Source organism: Poecilia reticulata, linkage group LG4 (genome assembly GCF_000633615.1).
Source record: "Poecilia reticulata strain Guanapo linkage group LG4, Guppy_female_1.0+MT, whole genome shotgun sequence".
In the NCBI taxonomy this organism is placed as follows: Eukaryota; Metazoa; Chordata; class Actinopteri; order Cyprinodontiformes; family Poeciliidae; genus Poecilia; species Poecilia reticulata.
This window is the reverse complement of record NC_024334.1, coordinates 13,033,643-13,053,093: the sequence shown is the minus strand read 5'-3', so window position 1 is coordinate 13,053,093 and position 19,451 is coordinate 13,033,643. Positions and strand designations below refer to the sequence as shown.

Genomic DNA, 19,451 nt, shown 5'->3' with positions numbered 1-19,451 from the left:
ATATATCCTCTCGCCTAATTTTGTGTCTTTTAAATATTTCACACCTGTCCTTATGTACATCAATCGTATTTATGTCTGACGTGATATATCACGGTGACGTCAGCAAGGAAGCGAAAAAGTTTCGCAGGCTTTGATTGGAAGTTGGGAGATGACATAAACGGAAGTTTTGTTCACCCGTCCGGAGCGGGAACACGGAGCTGTTTTAGCACCGAAACTGCTGCTGCGTTAGGTCGTTGTTTTAAAGCCAACAGCGATTTACATCTTCGGTCCGGTCTGAAAATCCGTTGGTAAGATTAAAGGTTATTTCTGGTCTGGTTTCTAGGTTACTCGTTTGGGTACTGATTCGACTGAAACAGTGAACAATAGCTACCAGTGCTCTAGTTAGCAGGCTAAACGTTTGTTAGTATGCTTGGGGATCTGCAGGTCGGTTTATTTCACAATATCATGTCTGCTTTTACCTGAGTCAGAAGGAATCATGCAGGCCTTCCTGAAAGGAGCAACTATCCAGACCAGCAGACCCCAGAAGGATAAGGTGACAGCGGGACCCAGTGCTGAGAAGAAGGCGAAGGCTGTTCCCTGGGTCGAGAAATAGTAAGTCTTAACTTCAAGGTTTATATTTCACTCTGGGGCTGAATACAAAACAAAATTGCTTTACTTTTAGTTAGGGTTAAGGGTCCTGTTATTGCTCAAAACAATAACGTGTGGTGACACATGTCTAACTGCAGTGTTCATGTGTCACCACGAGAATTTTACATATTCTGTACAGAAGACAGAACGTTTTATTTTCTGACTTGCATTAAATCAGAATATATATTTTCTGTTTCGGCCAGTCAGACGAAAATACAAGTTCTATTTACTAAATGCCAACCTACATTTCTGCTACCTGCTGTTTCAGCAGGAAGGGGGAACACATTCAGTAATCTATCAGGAGGATATTTTGAGATTTACCGAATATGAGGAAATGGCTGAAAACCTCTGCATTTAAGAACCTCCACATTCTTCTTCAAAAAAAAACAAATTGTGGGATTTAGCACATAAAAAGGATTTATTAATTCTAACTGACTTGTAACGGAAAACATTTAGCCTAGCCCCAGAGCGTGAGGGATGGAGGGGGAACAGAAGTGATGGGTAGATGAGGCGTCATGTATCGTTTCGACACATAACAAAACTGTGTCGATTCTGTGTTGATACTGTGTCACTCAATACTGACACCTGCTGGACATTAAAAATTCCTACAGGCAACGTAGTAATTTGTTGACCTAGTCTATACATTAAGATTTAAGTTTTTGTATTTTATTGAATATTATATGTTGTATTATGTCATATCTTCAGTTAAATTTAAAAATATATTTGATATACAGTCATTAAAAAAATTTGAACATGTACCATAAAGTGAAAATTTAAGTGAATGTGTTTGGAATGAGGATGCTTGTGTGCAGTTCCCCCCAAGCCCCCGCACAGATTTTTATATATATATAAAAAAAAAAAGTTTTTATAACATTTTGAAATTTAGCCTGTTACGCTTTTTTGACAAAACTTCTCCTTCTGTAGAAAAAATTAAGTAAACATTACATTTACAGTGAACCCTTGTTTTTCTTAGTGGTTGCGTTCCGAAAATAACCCGTGAGGCGAAATCCTTTTGGTAGTTACCTTTATTTTTTACAGTTATTACACAGCATAAATAAATACTCTACATTGAAACCAAAGAACAAAACTTGTTTTCAGGTCAGCGGATGTGCATGTGCATCAATCGGGCATTAATGTGATCCGCAGTCATGTCATTAAAGCGTCTCCTCCAAGCTGCTTTGCTAGATTCACAGCTGTACCTACGTCAGAGCGATGGATCTCATCAAACGAGCCTCCGGTCGGGTTCTGCTGCCTCTGGCCATAGTTTTTTTTTTTTTTTTCAGCAGACATTGAAAGTTTCAGTTTCCATCTCCTGAATGGCCAATCTGTATTAAACTCCGTAACGTTATTGGCACTCAGGTAGCGTGGAGACTGTTTTTACCAATCATATGCTCAATTAGTACGAAGAACACTGTGGGTGAAAAAAAACTGCACAAAAAAATCTGCGAAGCAGCGATACCGTGAAAAGTGAACCGCGTTACAGCGAGGGTTCACCGTTTATGAAATAATTTATAAAAAGCACTTGAGTAATCTGTAGAATGGCTACATATCTGAATTTATCTAGGTGTATCTGAGACTTCATTCTCATGCCTGGCCTCATAGTGCCTCAGCATTGATAAGGTGGATTTATTTAAATAAGACAGTTTAGTTAAACATATGCGACACTTAACCTGCAGAACATGATATTTAAGTAAACTAAAAGTCAGTTTCAGCTGAATTTGGGTTCAGATAGATTAAGTAGAAACTGACAAGAACCGGATGAATCGACAAAAATGAAAACAAATGTATTTTCCAATATAAGATCAAAATGGTCCCACAGGACAATGGTCCTGCTCCTGCTATGGAGCAGCTTTCTTTTGAAGCTGCTCCATAGTTGACTGTAAAAGATCAAGATTTCGTTTGGCAAATGCTTTTGACAGATTGACAGATTAGCTTCCTTATAAACACAGTTTGGTGCCTTAACGTCATTTCGAAACAGTTCCTGTATCGGTCACGTGACTTGCTGAAACCAATACGCGCACCGACACGGGTTTTGGTCTGTGGGCTTGACACATGTGCAGACGCATCGGTGTTGCCGGACCCATCACTAGGGAACAGGATGTTTTTGCTTTGTGCAGGGCCGGCCCAACCCTTCATGGGGCCCTAAGCGAAATTTGGTTTTGGGGCCCTTTAGTTTTGCTAACAATATGGACTGGCTGCAATCATGCAAACAAGTCCGATCATTAGATAATTCACACACCTGCTATAAACTTATTGCATTTCTGGCAGTGCTGTTCACATTATATACATGTATAATAGAATACATTTATTGGCCAACTGATTTATCAACCAGTAGATTGTTGGGCGCCGATTTCCTTAATTTTGGAGGATCGTGATTGGCCGACACTTACATGTGAAGCCCATCTTATCTCCTAATCTTATTTTCATCAGCAAAGGTTTAAAGATCAGCCTCTGTCCTCTTCTGCTCTGCAGTGAGAGATTTGACTGAGAGACCGGACCACCAGGCCAGGTCTGCACGTTTACAGTTAACAATATTCACCCCATTGTTGCCAACTCACCGACTTTTTTGCTATATTTAGCGACATTTCAGACAAAAAAGAATTCCTATCAACCAAAATCAAAATCGGCGGGTCAGGCTTTTTAAAGATCGGGATCGGCCAGAAAATTGCAATCGAAGCAGCCCTACACAACATTCTATGATTAAATAAATTTCTCTTAAGTGTTACTCCAATAGCTAAAAATGTAATTTATACCAGGTGAGTCTTTCTCCCGAGAATGTGGACTGATTATGAGGCTTCAAATGATTTTAACAGAAGTTTCAAATAACTTAGAAAAATAATGTTTGTTTTAGCCACAAAAGGATTATATTCAGCAGCAAACAACATATCCCCAACTACAGCATAGAATAGCTAATCGCTGTAGCAGCTATATAGCCTGACGTAAAAACATTTTGGTAGACAATGTCAAACATTGAGAAGTTTTAATTATTATTATTATCAAAGATTATCAAACACGGCATTTTGAAGCCAAAAATACCTCAGAACTATACAGTGCCAACCATGAGAATCAACTCATTTAAAGTTTAAACTCAGTTTGACACAAACACAAAGACCCTAGCATAAATTTTTGGCTGTTGAAATGGACCGTTCAAGCTAATTTTCTATTAGCAGTTTTACTAATCTGTTACATTACATTTACAATGCAATTAAAACAAACCTTCATCTTGGTTTTTTCTATTCTTCCTCTTCATTTTCTCCCTCCCTGAAGAATACGTCCTTTTTTGAGACATTGTTTTGCTTACTTTCTGACCGGAGCTTTGGACGTATGGACTCTGCACGTTGCACGGCAGCTCAAATTACCGGTGAAGCGTGCGGTACCTACCGCGGCCACCAGGGGGCCCCAAGAGCAATTTTTGTTTTTCTTTTCATCTATAAAATTATGATTTCTACATACTAGAGATGTGCCGATCGATCGGCCACCGATCATAACCAGCCGATTTCCGTGAAAAAGTGTATGATCGGTGATAGCCGATCACGGTCTCTTGTTGCCGATCACACAAACCGAAAAGAAACACGTTTACTTGAGAAAGGAATTAAAAACAAGTGGCGCTGGGCATGGCTAGAGGAAAGAGGACAGGCGGGAAGCTGGTGGAAAGTTTTACAACAGGAGGCGCTGGGATTTCTTTGGGGGGCGTTTGGTCGAAGGTAAACTTAACAATTTCCAATCACAACAATACCAGTTTAGACTTTGAGCAACTTGCTAAAACTGTATTTCGTAGCGTTCATTTTATAGCGTTAACACCGGTGCAGTAAGTGGTTAGGTATGAAACGGGTGTGATTGAACAACGGTACCACAGCACTTTTAAATTTCAATAATCAGAATGCAGAAATTGTTTCAGTTGTTTTAAAAGGTTTATGTCAGTCTGCCTTTTCCCCATCGATACGCTTCCCGAACACCATGCACCTTACGAAAAAAAAACCTAAAAACTGAGGCGCACATTGTGCAAAACTGAAACAGGAGAAGCAGGACATAAAACGAAGTGACGAACTAGATGTGAATTATGGCATAAAAACAGAGAATCCGACGCTGAACAGTGAAAAATCAACACATGATATGAAACACATGATGATTAGACGGCTCAGCAAGTGATGAGTGAAGATGACTGGTGGTCAATAAACGATAAAATAAATGTAGCAACAGGAAAGAAACTAAAGTGAACATAGCAATAAACCAAGAGAGGATAAAACTAATCAAAGGAAACTAAATGGAAATCAATGAAGAACAAAATGCAAGAATAAACTAATAAACTAATGTAAATACAGAGGAATAAATCTGTATGGCAAGACATTTCGAGCAATAATTAATACAGAGGACTGTATGGCAAGAATAAACAGACACTATTTCCAGATAAAAGGTAAAATAATATTGGTTTGTTGAGACCATATCTAATACTGAGAATAAATATATCTTACAGACCATAACAGTAAATAACTTATCACTTATTTATGTTTTTAACTAGATTTGATATATTTATTTCTTCAATATTATGTTTTATGTCAGTGTTCTTGTCTTTCGGCTGATGACTCCATGACACTTTCAATTTGACTCATTAGGATTTGATTAAGAACCAGATTTGTTCTTTGTAATTTCTGTCCAGTAAAACTATTAATCTATAATCAATAGACTGGTCTATATAAAGACATAATCCTCACCGTGTTTGTCTCATATTTGTATGGCATTAAAAGGATCTGGAACTTTAGTTTTTCCACTGAAAGCTCTGGTTTGCACAATAAATGCCATGTGGGTGAAATTTTATGGTTGATACTCTGATGTCCCATTCTCCTGAAGGCAGCACAGAGCTGCACCACCAGAAACTCACAGAAACACTGAAGAAGAGCTATGATTAATGTAGTTACAGTTCTATCCATGTTTTAATGTTGCAGAGCTCAGTCGTTTTGCAAATAGATCAAAGTTTAAACTGGCATGTTGAACATATTTTATCTGGTCATTTTGTGGAATATTTAACAATCAGAAAATGACAAAGAATAAGAATATTTTTTCCACTCTGATTGGCTGTTGTTAGGCCTACCAATTTTAACTTGAATGTTCATTGCATTTTTCGTAGACGCCTGTGAAAATAATTTCTATTTCCATGGCTTTTTTGTTCTCTGGAAAATTATCTTGATGATAAATACAGAAACGAGCATAAAAATCTAAACATCTACAATAGTGATAGTAATATTAATGATAAAATAATAGTCAGTGCAAAGTAGCCTACAAATTCTTTGTTGGGGGGCGGGGAGGGACCTGGATCAGGGCTAGGGGGGCGCTGGCACAAAAAAGGTTGAGAAACACTGATTGTTGGTAATGTTGCATGTTCTAAATTACTTGCAAAAACATTGACTGAAAGGACTCTTATTTCATGTTGAGGAATTTTTGCCTGTAAGGCAAACCTTTAGGGCACAGGCATTTTACATTTTGTTTTGAGTTGAAATGTACTGAAGTCTTATTTAAGTTTGAGTGTTTAGCTTGTTAATTGTATTGTTAGAAGCAATTGTTTGCACCATTCAAAGACACTTTTCATTAAACTGTGGCAATAGCAACAGTACAGTTAATTTCTATCATCACTATAAGTTTCAGGCTCAGGATTTTTTTTTTACTTTAAGCCCTGTGTATAGCACTAAATATGATCACTTTTATATTTTGCACATCTGGATCTTACTCATGTGTAGTTCAATTTCTTTCTGTCTTTTAATTCCCCATTCAAAAAGATTGCAACCTTGTCAGTCAAAAGGTTACAATATTTTACCAAACAAGTTGTGCAAAATTATGGACAAATAAAAACTAGTGGAGCCCGAGCTTGTATCTGAACTAAAATAAAGGAGTTCCCTGCATCAGCTGTCATTAGTTCAGATTTTGTAAGGAAATTTTAAATAGCTGTCTTGAAAACTACAGACACTAAACGTAGTTATTGAGTAAATTAGTTTCACCTTCTGAGACATGGTTTCCTGCTAAATTAAAGTCTTTAATTTCCACATATCTGTTGCAAGCTCTGGAAACCAAAACTGAGCACATTTGGCTGCCATGGATTAAATTTGGTCTTTTTTAGATTTAACATAAGGTAGCTGGACCGGAGAGCAGTCTAGTTCCACTGAGTGAATTGCAAAAGAAATGAAATGAGTGCTACTAATTGGGTGAATACATATCAGCAGGTTTGTTTTTGTGTATTTTTCTAACTCCAGCAGACCCAAATGTGTAGATGAGGTGGCCTTCCAGGATGAGGTGGTTGCAGTGCTGAAGAAGTCACTGAAAGGAGCAGATGTAAGTATCAGTCTAGTCCAGTGGTGCCCAAAGTCGGTCCTCAAGGACTGACATCCTGCATGTTTTAGTGCTCTCCCTGGTTTAACACACTTGGATCAAATGATGGCTCATTAGAAAACCTAAGAAGAACATTGACATGCTGAGAAGGTTGTTGTTACCGGCAAGGAGAGAACTAAAATATGCAGAATACTGGCCCTCCAGGACTGACTTTACCCTTGGCCTAGTCTCTTACTAATTTCAGATTTGCCAATAAAAAGCAAAAACAAGCTTTCCTTTTTTAAATTAACATTGGCTAATTAATAGCATTATCATCTGTGCTTTTAGACACAGGCCAACATGATGATTTGGCCCGTCGCAATAAACAATAAATCAATTAATCGCATGATAAATTAAAATGACCTCAGTAATAAATGAGGGCGATAATATTATTGCTTGTTTGTTTTTTGTCATCTCTTTCTTTCTACCAAAGAAACAGAATGACAAAAAGCTTCACTCCGGCGCCTCAAGTACTCCTTCCCTCTCCTTTCCTCGGTAACAACTAGAGGTGAAAGTAGTTTTAAATTCTTGAGGATACTATGACAAAAAGTTTCTGTGCTGATTAATTTTTTTGCGAAGCAATAAAAGCTGGTTAGCTCTTGAATTGCTACAAAATGGAGGTGTATTTCCCTCAGCCTACTGGCTGCAATGTTGACACGTTGAGATGCCATGAGACCTAAATTCTGAACATCATGGCATGGAGTGCATCCCAGTTTTCCATGTACAATTAATTTTAGCTTTTAAACTGGTTATTTTGATCTTGTGTCCAGATAGCGGGATAATCAGTAGGCCTAAACAGACATACAGAACAAACAGTATGTCCGTATGATCTTGCAGGTTCCACTTCGTCTTCCTAACATGGCACCTCCTCACCCTGACTCTCATACCCATAGGAGGAACCAGAGAGCTCTGTTAAGTTAAAAGCACATCTTCTGAAGTTGGGATATTTTTCCTCCATCAGGTTCCAGAGGAATCACCTCAAACCAGATGTTGGACTGGATTTTATTTCAATGTCATTTGTGAATGTTAGAGCCTTATTTTCAACAGTGGAGCTACAAAAGTCAAAAAAGGTTATCATTTTGGAGAAAGTCTCATCAACATCAATATTTCCACTAAATAAGAATAGTTTGATAGAGGAAAAGCCTCTCAGATTTTGAGCTCAAAGCAAGATGCCAGAGAGCAATACAACTAGTTTTTTTAAATTAGACAATTTAATTTCACATAATTATCGCTGTAGAAGGCATTTGTTTGTTAAATACTTAATGAAACACATTTACCGTGTTTGAAGTTTGTTGTGAATGACGTAGACTCACAAAGAACGAGGTAATTAGACCAAGTTTGTCATTTATTGAACGTTCAGAAACTACAGCGGCTGTAATGCATCACAGCAAAGGTAAACAAAGGTAAAATAATGCGAACAGGCGATTTTCTCAAAACCACTCGTACCTTTTTATTCTTCGTCTCTCTTTGTCATTTAAGCACACCAGTTGCCGCGGCAACCACCTGCGCTCCTCGAGCCGAGCACAGGTTACATTAAAAATATTTAGTCCATTACGATATCAGGTTTTCAGGCTTGATATTTATTTTGCGATTATTGATAAGCCCTCCTGAACACAGCGGTGGTTGATTAGTTGATTTTAAACTTCTGCTTTGCTAGTTATTTTGGTAATGGAACCGAAACGCACAGAATTGCGCAACATCCCCTAGTAAAAAAAAGTATACTTTAGTATACAAAATTTTAACATACTTTAGCATACTTTGATTTATTTACTTAAACTGTACTATTTTGGAACAACTATTTTAATAGTATTTAAATAGTATTAAATTACAATTTTTAGTATACTTAGTATACTTTAACGTACTTTTTTGGAACAACTTCAAGTTGTACGTGGTATACTTTAAGTATACTTTTTTATGTACGATTTATATATTTTGTGTGTACTAATTCTGTCAGAATTATATTCAAAATACTTAAAATATATTTTAAATATACTGCTAATATGTATTTAAATTACACTTAATTTTTAGTTTTAATTTACTACTATTGCTAATAAAGTACAATTTTAATTACTCATAAAAGTCTTCTTTATTCCTACTTTTCTATTTTGTACATTACATGCATAACTACACTACAGTACTTTGTTTTAGGCTGCAATTACACGGCAAGATTAATTACACAAGATGTTCAAGGTAATTCAAATATTTTGTTTTATTACCGACATTTTAAAATTGTCCAATTTTACTCACAACTTTATGAACTTTACAGAAATTATCAGTTTACACATCAAAAGTGAACACAATGAACATGAAAATTTAAGTGTTACAAAAAAACATGAAAGTTATTTCTTTAATGAACAAAAATTAGAATTACATTGTGCTTTCAATATACTGTATTACCATTTTGGTAACACTTTATTTGATGGGGTGGGCATAAGACTGACATGACACTGTCATAAACATAACACCTGTCATCCAACTTTTAAAGCAAATTCTCAATAAAATTGCCCTTATTTACTGAATGACACTTCATGACACTGTTGGTATGTTAGTAACATGAGTGAGGATCAACGACAGAACATTCCAGTTCACTGCACCTTACAGAAACCTACAAAAAAGAACAATAGAGCAATTAAACAGAGAAAGCATTTGTATTTAAAGAGTGCAGAAAAATGGCAAATAAAAAAAGAATACTTACAATTTCAAGATGTTGTGGACACGAAATGTATGTGACATCATCAGAACTGATGATGATTGGGACTGAATGCCTCAGGTGAAAAAACATTTCTGGGTGTCTTCTTTGCCTGTTTATGTTGGTAGAAAAAAACAGTCAGCAATGTCATAGAATCACTTGATGTTGGCAATAACTATGAAGCTGTTTTAAGTGTGGACTGAAGGAGACAAACTACCTTAAAATCTTTCCATTCATGATCTGAACACACTGATCCTTACAGGATGGTGAGGGGGGCTGGTGGTGCCCATCTCCAGCAGCCATCAGATGARAGGCAGGGTTCACCCTGGACAGGTCACCAGTCCATCACAGGGCCCTGAAAGCCAACAACAAATAAAATGTATGAAAGAGAAATGTTAGATTAACAAGGGGAAAATTATTTCCAGTTATCTTTAAATCAAATCATGTTTATTAAGCACTTGGTATTGGTAATAAACCAGTTTTTGTTGTTGAAAATGTAGCTAGCTCCTCATTAAAACAAACCAAAAAACCATCATGAAGACGATGTGGAGGTTAATCCTCAGAGCTGATTGGTGATTTGGTGGACCCAGAGCTTCTTCTGAGTGACACTTCAGTCTTTAGGTTTCCTAACACCTGATTTTTCTGGCTTCCTCTTTCATCTTCATTTGCTTAGACTGAAAACGTATGTTGAAGATAAAAACATTGATGAACAAGTTAKAACAACAACCTCACAATATCAAAGTCTCTCTGTCTTATGGAGCTTAATTAAAACCAAGTTAAGTTTATGAATAAAAGTAGAAGTTGCAGCAGAACCTCCATGCATTTATAACATGAAGTTGAATGATTGCTATAGTAATAATCATACAAGTCACAATACAATTGATAAAATAATTATTTATTAAACCAACGTAAGTTATATAGCTTTACTGCACTGTTTGTAATTAAACGAGGATAATTAATAAGCAAACTTGCCACCAGCTAGTAACATGTTAGCAGCCATCTTCATGTTAACAGCCCGGTGGGGCTCCTTTTGTGACACACATTTCATTTCCATCAGTTTTTGTCCAGTTGTGTTGTCGTCTAACTCGGACTAGGACGTCACCGGCATGAATTAACCAAAATTATTAACTATTATCAAGGCCCTCTCTACTTTATATATATTATGCGAGTAAAAATGGCGAATTTGAACAGCGTCTGTTATCTTCCCTGCGTTCAAGTTTTTTCTTCTCTTTATGGCGTTAAAAAAAAAGTGTGCAATATTGCCACCATCTGGTCTGGAGTGTGAACTAGAGCTAGTCCTGTTGATTATAATCATAATCATATAATTATAATCAAAATTGATTGGGTTAGGTTCTTTAATTAAACAACATTACATCATGATTATAATTTTTTTATTCTTTGCAATTTTTATAAAAATAGTAAAAGGTTATTAAGGCACCTAAAAAGGCATACTTTTTACGTCCTTAAAAAGTATGCCTAAAAATTACATGAAAAGTACATTGTAGGTGCCTAAAAGACATACTTCTGCATATGTATTAATTAGTTTTATTTTATTATCAGGTTGCTACGTGTTGCAGATTCTGCCCAGGTCCCTCTTGAAAATGAGATCTGGATCTCAACGGGGTTCACCTGGTTAAATAAAAGTAAAAAAAAGGCATACTTTATTAGCCTAAAATTTACACTGAGATGTAATTTAAAACGGTGAAATTAATAATTTAAAGTAGTGTTAAGTGAATAAAAAAAAAAATCTATTTTGAGCATATATTTTAAATATGAGCAAGTGTATATTTAAACTTGGGCAAATATATATTTTGTTGACTTAAACTATACTTTTATTTAATATATTAAAAGTGTATTTTGGTACAATTATGTTTAAGTGTGTTTAAAGTTGTAATTTCAAAATTGGTACAAGCATACTTTTAGTATACTTGAGATATACATTGCTCAAAAAAATAAAGGGAACACTTAAACAATACAATATAACTCCAAGTAAATCAAACTTCTGTGAAATCAAACTGTCCACTTAGGAAGCAACACTGGTTGACAATTTCCCCTGCTGTTGTGCAAATGGAATAGACAACAGATGGAAATTATTGGCAATTAGCAAGACACACTCAATAAAGGAGTGGTTCTGCAGGTGGGGACCACAGACCATTTCTCAGTACCTATTCTGTCTGATGTTTTGGTCAGTTTTGAATGTTGGTGGTGCTTTCACACTCGTGGTAGCATGAGCACGAGTGTAGAGTCCGTACTCTACAACCCGCACAAGTGGCTCAGGTAGTGCAGCTCATCCTGGATGGCACATCAATGCGAGCTGTGGCAAGAAGGTTTGCTGTGTCTGTCAGCGTAGTGTCCAGAGGCTGGAGGTGCTACCAGGAGACAGGCCAGTACACCAGGAGACATGGAGGAGGCTGTAGGAGGGCAACAACCCAGCAGCAGGACCACTACTTCCACCTTTGTGCAAGAAGGAACAGGAGGAGCACTGCTAGAGCCCTGCAAAATGACCTCCAGCAGGCCACAAATGTGCATGTGTCTGCACAAACGGTTAGAAACCGACTCCATGAGGATGGTATGAGGGCCCGACGTCCACAGATGGGGGTTGTGCTCACAGCCCAACACCGTGCAGGACGCTTGGCATTTGCCAGAGAACACCAGGATTGGCAAATTCGCCACTGGATTTTATTTACAATGGCCTGACTGCCATTAGGTACCGAGATGAGATCCTCAGACCCCTTGTGAGACCATATGCTGGTGCGGTTGGCCCTGGGTTCCTCCTAATGCAGGACAATGCTAGACATCATGTGGCTGGAGTGTGTCAGCAGTTCCTGCAAGATGAAGGCATTGAAGCTATGGACTGGCCCGCCCGTTCCCCAGACCTGAATCCGATTGAGCACATCTGGGACATCATGTCTTGCTCCATCCACCAACGTCACGTTGCACAACAGACTGTCCAGGAGTTGGCGGATGCTTTAGTCCAGGTCTGGGAGGAGATCCCTCAGGAGACCATCCGCCACCTCATAAATCTTTTAGGGGTCCGCAGTACCCGACCATACTTTCACTCCTGGTAACAACTAAACACATAGGGAGCTAAAAGCATTAGTTTTTCCTCTGCTTGGGCTGAACCCAATACAAGGGACAAAAGCAACAAAAGTTTAACAATTTTCAACTTTCTTGTGTAGCGTTGCTAGCCTGTGCACGTCTGCATGTACCAGCTAGAAATTTCACATGCACAACTTAAACTGTTCACTCTTCTGGATGAGGGCAAGAGACTGTCACCTCATCGCTCAAACCTCATAGAGATGAATGGAGAGGGAGCAGCGCTGTGTCCGGTCACTATGTGGCCATTACCTCACTGACCTGCTAGGCTCCTGGTCTAATACCACAGAGATTAGCATAAAGCCCAGTGAGGAGGAGTGAGCCAGGGAAACGGTATTTTAAAAAGTGAACGTGACAGCTGCTGTCTGGCAGCACTTGGGATTTAAACTGAATGACCGTGGTGAATAAGTGAACCTGTGGGGCGCAATGTTGTAAAATGGTAGCGACTAAACAATAACCAACGTATCTGCACCTAAAATGCACCGATGCATGTTTGGTTGCTTGAGGATGGTCCTATTGACACTCACAGGGTAGAAGTGGTGTTTCTGATATATGTGACAGGGGCACAACCACCCAGGGCAGCATGTTGTTGGGAGTGGCACCCCCTACCCCTGCATCAACTGGACAATCTGAATGTGAACAGTGCCTAATGCAAACCCAGGGACCCTCCTTCCCATTTTTTATCTTTAAAAAGTCTTCCAGTTCCAGTGCTAAATGTTCTTTTAAAATTAGTTTATTGTTCTCTAAGAGGGTGCAATTGCATTGCTATGCAATTTTTTATAATATTAGTGGTTTCAAAATAGCAATATTAGACTGAAACAGAGTTTATCGCAATAATTTATGGGACAATCTAAAATTAAAACAAATGTGTTATTGTGACCAGCGTATTTATTTATTTATTTATTTATTATTATTTTTTTTTAAATAAAACCCACACATTAAAACATATTTTTAATGACTTTGGACTCCCATGGAGAACCGAAAGTTCCTGGGACCTCCTCCAGTGTGGACATGCTTGTCTTGTGGGAACCAGTCCTAACTCTCAGTTTCTGTCCCAGCTACAATTTGGGACAGAATTAGCTAAGCATGATAAGCTGATTATGTTGAATTAAAAACTTGTAATTTGCCAAATCCAAATCCATGAATGTTGACTGAAAACCACACAGTAGTGAAGGAGCACATGTCTGAGGATTAGCTTTTATCTTGAAGTCAAGTGATTTCTGCTTCATTTCAGCTTCCAAACCTTCTCTTCTACGGTCCTCCTGGAACAGGAAAGACTTCCACCATCTTAGCTGCTGCCAGAGAACTTTATGGGTGACTGATCTGTTTTTTTTGTGTGTGTTTTTTTTAACTCCCTGCAGTACTGGAATGTTATTTGTTGCGTTGTTTATATTTTCAACTCCTTCTTGTTGTGTCTCCCTTTAGGCCAGAACTGTATCGACAGAGGGTGCTGGAGCTGAATGCTTCAGATGAACGAGGAATTCAGGTCATCAGGGAGAAAGTGAAGAACTTCGCTCAGCTCACTGTGGCTGGGACACATCCAAAGTGAGTCTGAACTCCTGCAGAATTTCATCCCTGTGCTTGTTTCTTTGTATTAGGCAATTATTTGAATTTGAAGAGTCTGTTACTTTGTCTGTGTGTATCACGAATGGTATGAAGGTTTTCCATTAAAAAAAAGGCTCAAAACTATGATCTTCTGTTTGCAGCGGAAAGCCATGTCCTCCTTTTAAGATCATCATCCTGGACGAAGCAGACTCTATGACAGCTCCAGCTCAAGCTGCTCTCAGGCGGACAATGGAGAAGGAGTCCCGCTCCACCCGCTTTTGCCTCATCTGTAACTACATCAGCAGGTGTGCTGAAGGTCCGAAGGTCAGCCCTCCGCAGTGCTGTGACCTGGCCCACCTGACTCAAGTGTGTTCCTCTCTTTATTCCTCAGGATTATTGAGCCTCTTACCTCCAGATGTTCCAAGTTTCGTTTCAAACCTCTGGCCAGTCAGATCCAAGAAGAACGTTTGCTGGAAATCTGTGATAAGGAGAAGCTCAAGTACACCAAAGCGGTAGGAGATGGAAGCTGTATTTGTTCTGGGTCCTTGATTTGAGAGCAATCAGACCAGCAGATTAGAGGTGTCAGGATTTTATTTACAAACTCAACCATTTCCTGAGCTGGTATTTACTTGTATAAGCACACTTCCCCTTCCAAAAGCTTTTCATGGTGAGCATGAGACCTTATGTATTTGGATGTACAAATTGATTCATGATGTGGTGTGTGATAATTAGCTCCCATACTATAGTTAGATAAACATCCTTCATACGATGATGTCTGAGCTAGGGCTAGAAGATTTGGAAAAAATTTCTATCACCATAGCGTTTTTCATATCCATTGTTCTCTATCACTATATGAAACACAATTGTTTTTCACCATTTTTATGTATAATGTTCCCTGGAACTATTAAGTGAGAGCTCGTGATATATGGTTATTTTTAATTTTAAAGATTTATTTTTAAAACTTGAACATGTCATCACTCTTTTGGATAAATAAGAGACACGCTTTAAAATAAAAACTTCAGGCATTACAGGAGAACTGAGCAAAACATTTTACAATTTTTTGTGGACATCAACTAAATAAAATGGGCATTGAAATATTAATTCTCAAAATCTGTCTTTTGTATAATCAATTTTTTAATTCCTTTTTTAGCGTAAGATATCTACAGAGAAAAAATTGTTTTATTGCCCGGTTCTAGTCTGAGCTACTATAGTTCTCTAATATGAACTCAAACTGCTTACTGTCTCTAGACCTGTGGTCCCCAAACTACGGCCTGCAGGCCGGATCCAGCCTGCCTCCACATTTGGTCCGGCCCCCTGAACAATACCAGAGAGCATATAGATTTTTTTTTTTCATATACCCTATTTTCTGGACTATAAGCCGCTACTTTTTTCCTAAGCTTTGAACCATGTGGCTTATAGGGGGATTTTTCTTCAACCACCAGGGGGCTCTTTAGCAGGAAGTGAATCATTGGAAGTCAAAATTGGAAATAAAAGAAGAAAGCGCCCATTAAAACGGAATTAGGTTTTAATAGGGAATTGAAATTTGAGAATGTTGTTGATCAGTTAAATAGCATTGAGGGGGAAAAAGAAGATTTTTTGCCCTCTGCTGCTGCTGCATCGTTGTTTAAAACCTGGAGCGGCAGAGATATCTGCGGCTTATAGCCCGGTGCAGCTTATATGTGTATGTTTGCTGTTTTTTTTGTTTTTTTTTAACTTTGGGGTTGCTACTTATAGTCCAGTCTGGCTTATAGTCTGAAAAATACGATTTTTATTTCATAAATAGTGTTATTTCCTGGATTTCTTCTGCGAAGAACCCAGAGAGGGTTATTTGAAAACAATACATTTTTACATTTAGGCACTCCTGCAATCGTCACACTTTTTCTGTTAAAACTGACTCCGGCCCCCCACCAGAGAAGGGAAAGGTTATGTGGCCCTCACAGGAAAAAGTTTGGGGACCCCTGCTCTAGACCTCAAAAAACAATCTTTCATGTATTTCCATTTGTTTCAGCAGGTTGGCTATGTGGTACTATTTTGGTCATGTGATGAAAAAGTAGAACATGCTTATGGTTAGGGATGTTTAAGTAAAGCAGGAAAGAATGTAGATGTTGTGTCCACATTTACATGGCGGTGAAAGTGCACGGAAATGTATATGGTATTGGTAAATATTGGTTATCAGTGACAACGATATCGGATATCGGCCCAAGTTTCCATATTGGTCTGTCAATATTCAGATTTATCTGGGGAGTTTTTTTTTATCACCACTATATACATCCAAGGTCACCTTGTTAGCTGTTCTGGTAGTCATCAGTACAAACCCAGACATCTTGACATCTCAGTGATGGAGCAGCAGATGAATCCCACACAGGGGAATCCCAAACGGCTGACACAGCGCAACCTGAAGACCAGCGGACATTGGAGATGATATGTGGAAACAACATTAATATTTATTCAACATTTCGTGCAAAGAATATAGAAATGACAAAGAGAGGAGTTGGAGCCAAATTGCTACTGCAGTTGATAAACCCAGTAACTTTTCAGCTGTTCTTCGTTAACGTGACATAAATGGGTTATAATAATTTCCATTCAGTCAGGACTTAACGCTGACTCTAGCCACATGCATCACAGGTAGATTCTAGTAAAGCATTGATGAATGCCTGATTTTAAAATTGGTTAACTGGACTTTTAGCCATTATTTTGTGCCCATGTATCTGGACACCACATGGCACGATCAAACCGTTATACCTAGGATTTCTGTCGGCTAATTTGCGGTCTCTCAGAGTTTGAAAATGGGCCGACAATCGCCCGACAACTCAGGTGTAGTATGCGCTGGACATTACACTAAGGAAATGAGGAAGGGAGGGTCAGTGGAGAGCACCGGAGCTGAGCCTTTTTTCATTCAGTATCATCAACAGAAAGAAAAATGCAGGAAGCGACAATAAAGCCTGTAATTAAAATGAGGTCGATATGTTTAATTTATCGTGTGATTAATTGAATTATCGTTTATCGTGACAGGCCTACAAGCCTCAAATGTTGATTTTTGTGCTGTAATGCTGTGAGAGTGTTCCGGCTCTTCTTATCTGGCTTCTCCTTTGTTTGATAGAGACCTAAACTTCCCAAAGGTTTTCTATTTGCATTCTTCTGTCTCTTGATCGCAGTTGTTGTAAATAAGAGGATGTTGTGCAGCCGCAATAACCGTGCCCTGGAAATATGTGATTGTGTGTTGGGAAACAATTTGGTGATTTGAATTTGTGAAGTGATATGAAATGAACACCTTGAGTAAATGTAATATTGAATGTACATCAAGACCTTCTCTCTCTTTTTTAAAATGGCTTTGCATGGCGTAGAGCATTGCAGCGTTGGTGCAGCTGTCTGAGGGGGATCTGAGGAAAGCCATCACCTTTCTTCAGAGCGCAGCGCGTCTCAACGCTGACAAGGAAATCACTGGCCAAGCTATAATTGAGATAGCGGGGGTGAGTCACAGAGGAATGAAATGATGGACACCTTAATCAGCTGTAATTTAAAACATTGTGTATGATTGAAACATAATTGAATGGTTCCTACAAACATCACTTTTATAGGTCGTTCCTTCCAAAATGATTGATAATTTGCTCCAAATCTGCTTCAGAGGAACGTTTGAGAAACTAGAAGTCACAGTGAGGGTAAGTTATTGCTTTGTCATCATATTTGTGTCCTAAACACTGTGCTTTGTTGACACAGACAAGTGGTTCAGTTATTTGACATAACCTAACCAGAATGTTTTTTTCTTCAACAGAACATTAGGTTCTATTGTTTGGTTTTCTTCTGCTGTCTTGCTGTAATGCACTTGCTTTGTGTTTTCTCTTCTGTGTCATACTTCTCTTAGAACATGGTGAATGAAGGATATGCAGCCACACAGATCCTGAGTCAGCTCCATGACTGCATCTTGGAAAAGGACATTACTGACGAGCAAAAGTCAGCCATCTTTGAAAAGATGGCGGTGAGTGTCTTCTATGGACTTATTTAGTTCAGTTTGAAATAAAAATGAGAACTCCTTTAGAATAACAAGTGCTGTTTGTTATTCAAATTGGTCACAATAATTAGCATGCTGAAATAAAATAAAAAATACACCAATTAAAGCAGGCAAATTTATTTGTATGGCACATTTTAGGAACAAGGCAATTGAAAGTGCTTTGTATGATGAGAGCATAAAACATCAAGCAAATAAATGTTTTACATAATAAAGGAAGGTAATAAAAATCTGAGAAAGTTCCACTTAATACTAATCAAATGCAAGTTCAGTTGGAGAAAGTTCTGATATACCCACACATGGATTTCTTTTATGCACCCACTTGATGCTTGAAGTTTGTTTGGAGTCTCCTTAAGGAGACAAACTACCTTGAAATCTTTCCATCCATGATCTGAACACGCTGATCCTTGCAGGGTCACAACAATGCCTTTATACATAATAAATGATTTCTATATCTCTCCATCAATTATAGGAGGAACAAAAGAAATAAGGAGACATGAAAAACAAAATAATCAACTATAATAAAAATACCATTTGCAATCCCAGGTGAAAAAAAAGTATACTTCAGTATACTAAATTTTAACATACTTTAGTATACTTTTATCAATGTACTAAACTGTACTATTTTGGAACAACTAATTTTGTGCTTAGTATATTTTAGTTGTATTTAAATAGTATTAAATTACAACTAATAGTATATTTTAGTATACTATACATACTTTTTGGAACAACTTCAAGTGTACTTAAAGTATACTTTTTAAATATAATATTTCAGAGCTTTATTATTATATTTTGATATAATTATTATATTTTGAGTGTAATATTTCTGTCTCAGAATTATATTAAAAAGATATATTTAATATACTTCAAATATATTTTAAATCTACTATTAATATATTAGTAATGTATTTAAATTACACTGAATTTTTATTTTTGATTTCCTGCTATTGATAATAAACTACAATTTTAATTACTCGTGAAAGTCTTTATTAATCCTACGTACCTATTTTGTACATGACATGCATAACTACACTACAGTACTAACATTGTTTTAGACTACAATTACATGGAAAGATTAATTACACAAGATGTTCAAGGTAATTCAAATATTTTGTTTTATTACCGACATTT

The 19,451-nt window shown here is 37.6% G+C and overlaps 1 protein-coding gene across 2 annotated transcripts in view; it reads left to right on the top strand.

The window, feature by feature from the left end:
* The first annotated feature begins 139 nt into the window (after positions 1–139).
* rfc4 (replication factor C (activator 1) 4) overlaps positions 140–19,451 on the top strand; it is a 24,536-nt gene continuing 5,224 nt past the window's right edge. The window contains exons 1-10 of one of the 2 annotated variants that reach the window (XM_008407843.2): positions 140–287; positions 464–591; positions 6,870–6,948; positions 14,004–14,083; positions 14,195–14,314; positions 14,476–14,619; positions 14,706–14,826; positions 17,659–17,784; positions 17,893–17,973; positions 18,177–18,290. In XM_008407843.2, the coding sequence (XP_008406065.1) occupies positions 476–591; positions 6,870–6,948; positions 14,004–14,083; positions 14,195–14,314; positions 14,476–14,619; positions 14,706–14,826; positions 17,659–17,784; positions 17,893–17,973; positions 18,177–18,290 (981 nt within the window). In that variant the 5' untranslated portion in view covers positions 140–287; positions 464–475. The remainder of the gene's footprint in view (positions 288–463; positions 592–6,869; positions 6,949–14,003; positions 14,084–14,194; positions 14,315–14,475; positions 14,620–14,705; positions 14,827–17,658; positions 17,785–17,892; positions 17,974–18,176; positions 18,291–19,451) is intronic. The other variant, XM_008407842.2, reaches the window with a different exon arrangement.